The sequence below is a fragment of the Crotalus tigris genome, unplaced genomic scaffold (assembly GCF_016545835.1).
Source record: "Crotalus tigris isolate CLP2741 ecotype Arizona unplaced genomic scaffold, ASM1654583v1 scf7180000018133.492856, whole genome shotgun sequence".
NCBI lineage: Eukaryota > Metazoa > Chordata > Lepidosauria > Squamata > Viperidae > Crotalus > Crotalus tigris.
Window position 1 is genome coordinate 95,076 of NW_024096842.1, and position 12,037 is coordinate 107,112.

At 47.3% G+C, this 12,037-nt stretch overlaps 1 protein-coding gene across 8 annotated transcripts in view; it reads left to right on the plus strand.

Annotated features, from left to right (window-relative positions):
• Window positions 1-4,355: 4,355 nt before the first annotated feature.
• The window catches only part of EDA (ectodysplasin A), a 97,826-nt gene continuing 90,144 nt past the window's right edge, over window positions 4,356-12,037 (plus strand). For all 8 annotated transcript variants that reach the window (XM_039348321.1, XM_039348322.1, XM_039348325.1 and 5 more), the window contains exon 1: window positions 4,356-4,777. In XM_039348321.1, coding sequence (XP_039204255.1) covers window positions 4,415-4,777 — 363 coding nt within the window. In that variant the 5' untranslated portion in view covers window positions 4,356-4,414. The remainder of the gene's footprint in view (window positions 4,778-12,037) is intronic.

A 12,037-nucleotide genomic window follows, 5' to 3' on the forward strand; every position in this document is an offset into this window, starting at 1 on the left:
CAGGTGGATCAACAACTATCATCCACAACTCCTCCCTTCTCAGGTATATCTCCATTTTCAGACTCCAGGAGAGGTAGTTTGTCTCATTCAGCCAAGATACTACAAAACCTCCTCCCATTACGCTGATGGAATCCATGTTGCCTGCTTCTTTAAACCACCACAAACCACCACAAACCACAAGCCTCAACTCCTCTGGCTCTGGTTCAAACTCTTACTGGGTTTCTCCTCACTCTAGGCCCATAATCTGTCAAAGCATGCATAGTCCTATTGTGCTGAGGTAACCTAGGAGTAAATACAGTAAACAGTGGTTTGTATTAAATGGTGGTTTATATTATATTATCTACAATCATACACTAGAAACAAAATATATACATGTGATAATACAGCAAACTCCAACACACAGGAATAACAGCAAGAAACGGATGAGAGAGAGGCTCCAGCAAAGCCTTCCCTTTCATACTCAGACTCTTAAAGGGATACACATACATGCTGAGTCATTTCTATCATTGCATCATCCACCTTACATTTTATTACATCATTACATAAGCTGTTTAGCCTTTAAATCAATATTCTGACATGCTACAACAGTCATAAGTGTGTCTGCCTGTTTTCTTCCAGGGGAAGGATATGAAACTGATTGCTCAGCTCCAGTGGGGCAGCACTGGAGTGGGCAGCACTAGATAGCATGGAACACTGCTCCTTCCACAAGACTCCGACTTTACAATGGCCAGTCCAAGCACTGAATGAAGGATCTTAAAACTCATGCCCAAAGGCCTTTGAAGTCCCCCCCCACAATGGTCATATTTGAGCTCTTGGAACTTATGAGGGACTGCAGGGGTGCTGCGACTCCCCCCCCCACTATCTCCTCCTCTTCCTTCTCTGCGCAGTACAAAGGGGCTCTTCGCTGCATCAGGTCCAGGGGCTTCTTGCACAGGGCTGCTTTGGCACACACAAAGCCTGGGCAGGCCAGGGCTCAGGGGCTGTTTCCGGCTTTATTTTTACAGCTGAAGCCTGGCCCGGCCTGGCGGCAGCCAGACTAGGCTTGTTTCATCAGCAGTGGGAGCCCCAAAACTGCAAAGATCGGCTGGGGTGGCTGTCGTTGTTTTCGTCTATGACAGTGGCTCTCAACCTGTGGGTCGGGACCCCATTTGGGGTCGAATGACCATTTCACGGGGGTCGCCAAACCATGCTGTCCGCCATTTTTTTCCCTTTTCCCTAGCTGTCCTACTCCCTCTTATTGGTGGCCACACCCACTTGGGGGTCACCACAACATGGGGAACTGTATTATGGGGTCACGGCATTAGAAAGGTTGAGAATCACTGGTCTATGAGGGACACATGTTGCCATCGGTCCGTCTCTAAAGGTTTACGTACAGGTTCTTCTGGTTGTTGTTTGTTCCTTATTGTGTTTTGCTTAGATACAATCTTCATCCTTTGATTGGAGTTTCTCCTTTTGTAGGTTGAGTCTCAGGGTATGTGGAGTTGCCTCCAGACCCTTTTCTTTTTCTTCAAGTAATTCATTTAGTTTACAGTTGGTACATGTGCAATTTGGGTCTTCTGTGGGCAGGAGCACATCCATGGAACACACTTTGCAAACCACAACAGCGTCAGTCTCTTTTTCCATGGCTATGTTACTTCTCACTAATTCGTTTAAAAATTAAAAATTTCAAATGTTTTCAAAATGTTCAAAAATGTAGATTTCTTTTCCAAAAATGTAAAACATTCTAAATCAAAACTTTAAAAAATCATTTAAAATTTTAAGCATCTTCAATTTTTTGAAAATGTATTTAAAAATTTAAAAGATTTTTTTCAAAAGTTTTAAAAATTCTAGAAGTTCATCTAAAAATTAAAACTTTCATGTATTTTCGAAGTTCCCAAAACTTTAGAAGATTATTTTTTTAAAGAAATTAAGCTAAAAATTTCTATTCTTAAATGTTAAAGTCTTTTGGTCTCTCCTGTGGCTAACGTTGAAGTAGAACTTAAATGCAAGTGAGGTTGCTCTCTAGATAGAGTTTGCAATCCACAGATGTATTAAAAATGACAGATGAATAAAAGATGAATACAAAAATAAAATCTCAGCTGAAAGTAAAAAAAATGAAATATCAGTTTGTAGTCAGTATAAAAGATTATAAAAAACAGTGGCTTGCAATAATGCTGCAGAGGTTAGGGTTAGAGATTATTTCTGGCTGTCGGTGAGGAGAGAGGTTGTTACTCCTCTGCTCCGCATGATTGCAGGGGCTGAACTGAGTAATATCACATCAAACCGACTTTGTATTAACATGCTTGTGTCAAAGATGCTGGGAAACGGCTGGGGCATGTGGCTGGATCTTGGCACACCACCTGAAGCAAAAACAGGAAAAGAAAAAAAGGAAAAGAATGGTTACAGCCATCGAAAAAAAAGCTATCTAGTCCTGAAGATAAACTTATTTTCTTTTTAAAAGAGTCTGCTTCCTAATGCCACATTTATTGTCACTTAAAATATCTTTAACATCTTGGCATACAAATTACAGGTCGTCCTCATTTACGACTACAATTGAGCCCAAAACTTACGTTGCTAAGTGAGACATTTGTTAAGTGAGTTTTGCCCATTCTTGCCACAATTATTAAGTTGCAGTCATTGCAGTCATTAAGTAACACGGTTGTTAAGTGAATCTGGCTTCCCCATTGACTTTGCTTGACAGAAAGTTGCAAAAGGGGATCACTTGACTCCGGGACACTGTGACCCATCATACATATGAGCCAGTTGTGCCAGCATCTGAATTTTGATCACATGCTGCAAAGGTCATAACTGTGAAAAACATTCATGAATCACAACAAACTGTTGTAAGTCAAGGACTTATCTGTATGAAAAATATATGCCATGTTCAAGAAATGGTGCCTTTTCTGTAAATTATTCTGTAGACTATTTAGAGATTGATTCCTTTATTGCATTTGTAAAACTATGATTTCATTTTGCTTTAAAAATAAGTTAAAAATAGGGGATGGTCAGAAAACAAAACAAAAAAAATATTTCAGCCTTCAGAAGGCCGCCAAAGGTGATCATGTGACCCCAGGATACGGCAAAGTGTCATAAATATGAACCAGTTACCAAGCATCTTAATTTTGATCACGTGACCCTGGGGATGCTGCAATGGTCGTAAGTGTGAAAAACGGTCATAGGTCACTTTTTCCAGTGCCACAGTAACTTTGAATGGTCACTAAATGAACGGTTGTAAACTGAGAACTACCTGTACAAATTCTGAGACAGCAGCTGAGGAAGGGGAGGGGGGCTGATGACCACAAGAGACCCTCCCGGCCGGGAGCAATTCTCCCCAGCAGATCTCAGCCACCCACCAGGGGCAACTCTGATCCCCGGGCTGAGCATTTTCAGCAAGGAGGCCCAGAAGGCAGAGGGTTCCGGGCTGCCATTGCAGTGGAAGACCCATCCTAGTTAGGATCCAGGCCTCTGACATGGGGAAGAGGCCCCAGACGTAAAGGGAAGCAGCCAATGTTGCTCTCAGGTATTTGGGTTCAGGAGCAACTGGGCTTCCCTGCCTCCTGCAAACACAGAGGCCCTTTCCAGTTGCAATCCAGGGGCAGGCCCCCCATAAGCAGTCCCGACAATGCAAGATTGTTATATGGATGGAAGTGGCTAGTTTTGCAGTTTGGTGTTTTGAGCCAAACCCCCTAAGGGATTTGGAGGATTAACTCTAAACGCCTTGATTTCCTCCCTTGACATCGAATGGGGGATTTCTGCCGGCAGAGCACAAGGCAGCAGAAATTCAGAAGCTCTAATTCAGGGGTCTTCAAACCTGGCCCTTTTATGACTTGCTGGCTGAGGAATTCTGGGAGTTGAAGTCCACAAGTCAATAAAAGGGCCAGGTTTGAAGACCCCTGGCCTAATTTGCGTCCCTCTCCTTCTGCCTGATTTTTTTCAGGGGCATCTTTAAGTCTGGGCTGAAAACTAAAACTGAAATAAGCACCTCAATTTTGACCACGTGATCCTGGCGAATGCCACAACGGTCGTTAAGTGTGAAAAACGGTCACAAGTCCCTTTTTTCAGTGCCGAGGTAACTTTGAGCCGTCACTAAACAAACTGTTGTAAGTCGAGGACTGCCTGCACCTTCCACGGACGCACAGGTGGTGTGAAACCCTCCGGGTCGAAGCCGCGGGAAATGGGGCGCCCCTCAGCTCCCTCCAGCCGGGCAGGAGGGGCGAGGGGAGGCGGGCAGGCGCGCGCACCCAAGCGCCCCCCCCCCCGTCCCCGCAGAGGCGGTCTCCCGCCGGCCCCGCCTCCGGGCCTCCCTGCCCGCCTCCGGGCGGGGAAACTTCCAGCGGCTGCAGCAGCTGGAAGAGGCGGCTGGCTGGCGGGCGGGCGGGCAGCGCGGAGTCGGCGCGGCGCGATGGGGCGGCCGCAGTAGGGCCGGGCCGGCGCGATGGGTTCGGAGCGCGGGGCGCCGCTGCCGCTTCCCCAGGAAGGGCGGCCGCTGGAGGCGGACCGGGGCGGCGGGAGCGGCTGCGCTTGCGGCCGGCGGGGCTCGGGCGCGTGGCGGGCGGTGGCCGGCTTCTTCGCGCTCTCGCTGGCGCTGCACCTCGTCACGTTGGGCTGCTACCTGGAGCTGCGCTCGGAACTGCGCCGCGAGCGGACGGCGCCCGAGGCCGGCTGGCAGCCGCGGGGCACGGCCCGAGCCCAGGCGGCCCCCGCGCCCCCCCGTCCCGCCCGGGCTCTCGCGCCCGGCTGGCGGTGGCAGCAGCAGGAGCGCGTCCCCGGCGAGCCCGGTAGCGGCGGCCCGCGGCAGGTGAGTGCGCGGCGGACGAGGGCTGGGCGCGCGTGGCGGTCGGCGGGAGTCCTCCGGGGCCGGCGGCTGCCGGGAGCCCGCCCGTGGCGCGTCCCTTCCCCCGGGGCTGCCTCGGCGCTCGGGGGCTCGTCTCCACGGGGCCTCGAGCGGGCCGCTTCTTGCGCCTCCTCGCCGCGGACTCGGCGGTGTCGGGAAGCGTCTCCGCCCGGCCCGGCCCGGCCCGCTCCTCCCGGGAGGATGCTCGGGCTGGACGGCCGGGGAAAGCCGCCGCTCTCCGAGGACGCGAAGGACGAGCCGCTCCGGCGGAAGGCTGGCGGGCGGGCAGGCGGGAGCGGCAGCCCCTAAGCGGGCCGGCCCCGGCGACATCCCTCTCCCAGCCCGCCTCTCCCTCGGCGGCAGGTCCGGTCCAGCCGAGTCGTGCGCGGGGAGGGCTGGGCCGCGGGAGGCCGGAATCGGAGGCAGGCGGCCGGCCGGGGGAGCGTTGCCGGCCCTGGAGCCTGGGCGAGATGCCCGGTTTTCTGTAACTGGTTGTGAATGGACGAATGAGCGTGGCTTCTGCGCTACTTTTCAAACTCCGAAACATATGTAAATTATATACGTATCCGGTTATTGAATTAGTTGGTGCCTTTGAATTGCAAAGTAGCCAAAGTAGCCAGATGGGCAGTCATGCCAGCACCAACCAAGTTTAGCATGTTGTGCAAAGTCTCTGTATTGGAAGGGTTATTTTGGGGTATGTATTGCTTCATAATGCCTGCTTTAAAGAGTTTGAAATAAATAAATAAATAAATGATGCAATCATGCATCATTGTGGACATCTGGATGGAGCCATCATGTCTGGCAACAGACACGGTTTAAGCAAAACAAAGGTCCAGAGTCCTTGTGGAACCCAGAGACTACAGATCCCACTCTTCTGGTCTGGGCAGGGACCATGGAGAAAGGCTCCTTCAGCACCAGGCAGGGATGCCACGGAGCCCCACAGAGCTGGGCAAAGGGGTTGCAAGCTTTCCATTTAACTATGGTGCTCTGTGATAAATATCCTGGTGCAAGTTGTTTGAAGAGTATTTAATGATCCGTGCACAGGCAGAGCAGGTCCCTCCTGCAGGAATAGCATACTAGATGCAAGTTCCACAAAGTTCTGCTTTTCCTGAGAGGCTCCACCTAGCGCATATTAGCGATAGCAAAAGCACTTAGACTTCTATACCGCTCCATAGTGCTTTATAGCACTCTCCAAGTGGTTTACAAATGTCAGTATATTGCCCCCAATAATCTGGGCCCTCGTACCAACCTCAGAAGGATGGAAGGTTGAGTCAACCTTGAACCTGTCAGGATCGAACTCTTGGCCTGCAATACTGCATTCTAACCACTGCACCACCAGGGCTCATGCTGTTGGCAAGCTTTCCATTTAACCATAGTCCTCTGGGTCCAATATTGCTCTAATGCAGTGGTTCTCAACCTGTGGGTCGGGACCCCATTTGGGGTCGAATGACCATTTCATGGGGGTCGCCAAACAACGCAGTCCGCCATTTTCTTTTCCCCTTTTCCTTAGCTGTGCTACTCCCTTTTATTCTATTGGCTTTTGAAAGCCAATAGAATAGACTCTCTTGAATAGAGTCTAATTCTATTGGCTTTCAAAAGCCAATAGGAATTGTCCAGGCTGTCTCTGCCCTCCTGAGCCCGCCAAAAATCCCATTCTGCAAATGGTGCTGCACCAGTTGAGTAGTCCTTGACTTACAACCGGTTGAGTAGTCCTCGACTTACGACCGGTTGGGGGTCGCGGCATTAAAAAGGTTGAGAACCACTGCTCTAATGGCTAAGCCCCCAGCACTTCTGGCTAACATGGCCAACGGTGACGCCGGGAGTTGTAATTCAGCATTATTTTTTATTGCGTCCACTGCGGCTGTATAGGGATGCCTCTCTGATTTGTTTGTGCATCCGATGATCGTGCCACTCCTTAGGTGGCTGTTAGGTGGTCTGCACGGGATATTAGGGTTTGACACGTACGGTACCTGCTCTGTGGTTCACCTTTCAGTGTCCCCCTTAGAGAGTTCTGTGTCCAGCAGGCTCTTCCCCTTCCCCAGTTTTTTTTAAACTTGGAACAGGTGCCGGCTCTTCCAGCAACAGACCGGTTTGGTTCACAGACCCCTTGTTGGCAGAAACACAATCTCGGTTTTCCCAGTGGGTGGCTTTATCCTGGTGCATCATTGACTGATTTCACTCTTCCTTATGGTACACCCATTTCTTGCAAGTTTCCTATATATAGTAAGGTCATGCAGTGCTTTAGATTTGATTCCAAAATGTGTTTTGGAGCATGCAGGAAAGTAAAAGCAACAGCTGTCTGCAATTCTTTTCTTAAGATCAGGTGGCACACCCTTAAGAGGTGACTTTCTCCCCTTGGAATCCTCAATTGCATCCCATGTCACCTGTGGGCACGATTCTTGCCAATGGGATCCTTCCCCAAAAATGAGACAAACTCTCTTAGGGCAGGAGAAAAACAATACAGATAGTCCTCTGTGCTATGGGAGACATTTGTTAAGTGAGTTTTGCCCCATTATACGAACTTTTTTTTGCCACAGTTGTTAAGTGAATTAAGTGAATCACTGCACTTATTAGGTTAATAACATGGTTGTTAAACAGATCTGGCCTCCCCATTGACTTTGCTTATCAGAAGGTTGCAAAGGGTCATCACACGATTCTGGGACCCTGCAGCCGTCATAAATATGAGTTAGTAGCCAAGCACCTGAATTTTGATCACGTGTCCATGGGGATGCTGTAACGGTTGTAAGTGTGGAAAAATAGTCATGCCACTTTTTTTCAGAGCTGTTGTATCTTTGAATGGCCACTAAATGAACTGTTGGGAGTCCAGGAAATGAATCCTGCACCTGCATTAAGCCCAACCTTGTGCAGGTTTTAATAGAAAAGAGTCCATCAAATGCAGATGGACTCTGCAGATAAAAGCAGACTGGTTTAGAGGGGAGAGAAAAACTGGGACTGCATGTCATAAAGTACAAATTAATTCAATCTGGGTGAGCAGTGACCTTTCCAGTCTTGTTTATGCACTGATATCTCTTGTCACTATATTTTAAAGGTAGCATAAGCTAGCTTAGTACCTGGCATTACATATAATCTGGTCTTGAGACAAAGAATCAGAGCTAGAAAGGCAGTTTATGGTGTAGAATTCGACTTTCCTAAACACCAACCTATAGCCATTTCTGGGTAGTTGTTTCTCTGTCAGATTGTCTTGTTTTAATGGAGTGTTTTTCTAACCTTCAGTTGGAAAATCTGCAGTTCTATTGTTGTTGTTAGTTGCGAAGTCGTGTCCGACCCATCGTGACCCCATGGACAATGTTCCTCCAGGCCTTCCTGTCCTCTACCATCTTCTGGAGTCCATTTAAGCTCACACCTACTGCTTCAGTGACTCCATCCAGCCATCTCATTCTCTGTCGTCCCATTCTTCTCTTGCCCTCCATCTTTCCCAGCATTAGGCTCTTCTCCGGTGAGTCTTTCCTTCTCATTAGGTGGCCAAAGTATTTGAGTTTCAACTTCAGGATCTGGTCTTCTAAAGAGCAGTCGGGGTTGATCTCTTCTAAGACTGACCGGTTTGAACGTCTACATCTGTGCTCTCTGGTGGACAATTAAATCAGCAGGTACTTCCAGCTCTGGTGCTATTAAGTGTTAGGGTTGTGTAGAGCCTTCAAAATTGTGTTTTGGTTTGGCAAAGTCACCATCTCTCTTTTCAGTCTGTCCTGGATGTTTCAGAAGCCGCTTTTGGGTATGTGAATGCCCAGATGCTTCCCTTCAGCAGAGAATTTGATAGTGGATGTTAGCAAAGAGCTTCATTAGGAGGGTGCCTGGAGTGGATGATGGTTCCTCACCTTCGTAGCACATGCTGGAGTGAGTATCCTCATGGGATTTTCTGCACTGCATAGGTCAGGCCGACCTTAGGCAATCCTCTGTTGCAGATACAGATGGTCCTTGACTTACAACAGTTCATTCAGTGACTGAAGTTACAACAGCACTGAAAAAATTGACCTACCACCATTTTTCACACATGACCCTTGCAGCATCCCCATGATCATGTGATTTACATTTGGATGTTTGACAACTGGTTCATATTTACGATGGGTCGCAGTGTCCCGGAGTCAAGTGATCCCCTTTTGCAACCTTCTGACAAGCAAAGTCAATGGAGAAGCCAGATTCACTTAGCAGCCATGTCACTAACTTAACAACTGCTGCGATTCACTCAACAAAGGTGGCAAGAAAAGTCATAAAAGGGGGCAAAATTTGCTTAACAAATGTCTCACTTAACAACAGAAATTTGGGTATGAGTTGTGGCCATCACAAGCTGTACTTTAGTTTGGAGTCTAGAGTACGTAGGCCCATCCTGTACTATAAAGCAAGGGGAGGCCCTCCTCCCCTAAATAACGCTCTCTTGATGGAGGAGTGGTCTTGATAAGATGCTGTAAAAAACAAGGAAGGAGGGCCCACTGCAGATGGGCAAGCAGGAGTCGTCCCTGGCTACGGAATGGATGGTCCCTGGGATGCTCAGCAGGTTTTTCCTCCTTCCCTCTCTTTGTTCTTGCCCGGTCCAGCAGCCCCTCCTCTGCCCCCTCCCCCTCTTTCTTCTGCCTCCATTTCCCCTTTCATCTTTTCTGTGGAAAGGGGGGGAAGCGGGTTGGAGATTTTGTTTTGTTTTGGGGTCTTGGATGTAGATGAGTGCTCAGTTAAAGTTTTACAAATGAGGAACTTTACTAGCAGTGAATTCCACTCAGTGATTCATCTTCTGAGTATGAGTGCCCTGGCCTTGTCCATTTTTTGAAATTTAGTTTACGTAGATGTTCATCAAAGATGGCACAAAATGACATTTGCTGCTTTCATGAGTGACTTTTCAGGGACAGAACTTTCTTTATCTTGTTGGCTTTGACACGGTTGATGCCTAGGTAGGTATCAACTGGTATCTGCCTCCAGGAATGGAAGGGGTGTATGTGTGTGTGTGTGTGTGTGTGTGATGCTGCTTCCCAGCAGCTTTTCCTCTTGTCTGGAGTCACGTGTGTTGGGGGGGGGGAAGTGCCCTTCCTCAATGCTTTCCCCACTTCTCCTTAATGCCTAGGCCAGGGGTAGGTAACCTTGTCTCTTTTATGACTCGTGGACTGCAACTCCCAGAATTCCTGAGCCAGCTTGGCTCAGCTTGGAAACCTCTCCCTTTCCCCTCAGCATGGCTGGCTCAGGAATTCTGGGAGTGGAAGTCCACGAGTCATAAAAGAGCCAAGGTTGCCTACCCCTGGCCTAGGAGGACATCTGCTGGCACAGGGCCAGTTTGCAATCTCGATTGAACAAGACAGCATTATGGCTCTGCCTCCTGCCCAGAGACTGATTCCTAAGAACACAGATGGCTTCTGATTCTGATTCTGAATACCAGTGGTATTCATAGGATAAATTGTCATCTATAAAGTCTACGTATCTTAGGAATATTTTTCTCTGTTGTTTCTGCCTGTCCCATCTGCAAAGCAGTGTCAAGTGTGGGGGGTGGGGGAGTCTCCTCTGGAAGAGTCCTCCCCTTTTCAGTCTGCCCCTGATCCTGTAGTGCTTTCGTAAAGCCTTAGAAATTTGCCTGTTGCAGCTGGCCTGACAGCTCCTGTCCTGAAAAGTGTTTGTGGGTTTTGCAATAGAATCTATAGTTTTCCTGATTTGTTTTTCCCCAGTGTGAACTGTTTTATTGTTCCTGGTTTTTTCTTTTCCTTTTCCTTTTAATTGAATAAGCAGCAAAGCCCCATAGAGGTACAAATTGCAGTTGAGGTGACCTGAAATACATACATTTGTCATGTTAAGTGAGGAGGTATTTTTGTACCTTTGTTACTGGGATAGTCACACAACAAAAGAGAAGACTCTTTTTGCATTATAGGTATCCATTTTAGACCAAGCTGAAGGGTGTCCCTTATATGCTTTGATGGATAGCTTGGTTGAATAGATGCATCTCAGTTGCTGGGACACATTTATGCCTGTCCAGTTGGCCCACGAGGGAATCTCCCTCACATTTTGCAAACTGCTGGTCTCCTCTGCTACCAAAAGCTTAGAAAGAAATATTCTTTGATGCAAGGCCAACATTTTATTTTGTGGATTTATGGTCTCTGTGGTTTTCTAGTAAGAGAAGAAAATCTTGATGCTTTTAGTCATAGCACCTTAAAGGTCTAGTTAATTTCTATGAATAAAGGTTGCTTATTTTCCTGGCTATTCTAGTAGTAGTATTCCATTACTACTGGAATTACTTACCTGAGCAAGAGGGTGAAGGGTTTCCCCCCCCCCTTCCATTTTGTTTTATTTTTCATGCATGGAAGAATTGTTCATAGGTTTCCTGTCACATTTAACAAAGATGTCACGGATATTCTTGCTTTGACACCAGATTGGTTCTATATTCTCCCTTAATTTAACCTATATGCTGAATACATATTAAGTAAAGTTGGATGGACAATAGGCTGAATGCAGTTTTGACACTGGAGGAAAAACATTAATAGCCTGCACTGTGTTGATGACACTATCCTGAGATATCTAAAACTGCAAAGAATCTGTGAGGTCTAATAATAAAAGTCAAGCTGCTCAGTGATAAAATGGGGCTAAAATTAAATACAAAGAAAACCAAAGTAATGAACAGCCTGAGAATTGATAATGAAAATATCAAAGTGGAGAGTAACTTCTGCCTTTTAGGATCAGTCATCAACAGTCAAGGAACAAGCAGTCAAGAAATATGCTATAGACCAGCACATAATAAGAATAGCCGTGAAACAGGCTAACAGATGACTGAGCTGAAAAGGACCTTGGAGGTCACCTAGTCCAACTCCTTGCTCAGGCAGGAGACCCTATAGTATTCCAGACAAAGGGCTGTCTAGTCTCTTCTTAAAAGCCTCCAGTGATGAAGCACCCACAACCTCTGAAGGCAAAGCTGTTCCACTGGTTAATTGTTCTCATTGTTAGGAAATTTCTCCTTAGTTCTAGATGGCTTCTCTCTTGATTACTTTCCATCCATTGGTTCTTGTCTTGCTTTCTTGAAACCTTGGAAAAGATATCCAAATGCCTTGATGTGTCTGTACCCGGAAAGATCAGAATTGTACAAGCCATGATATTCCTGGTAACATTCTACGGAAAATGAACATTCTGTTTCTAAGAAGCAGATAGGAAGAGTATTGAGGCCTTTGATCATTGGTGTTGGAGAAGAGTCTTGAGAATACAATGGACGGCCAAGGAAGCAAACTGATGGGTCATCAGAAA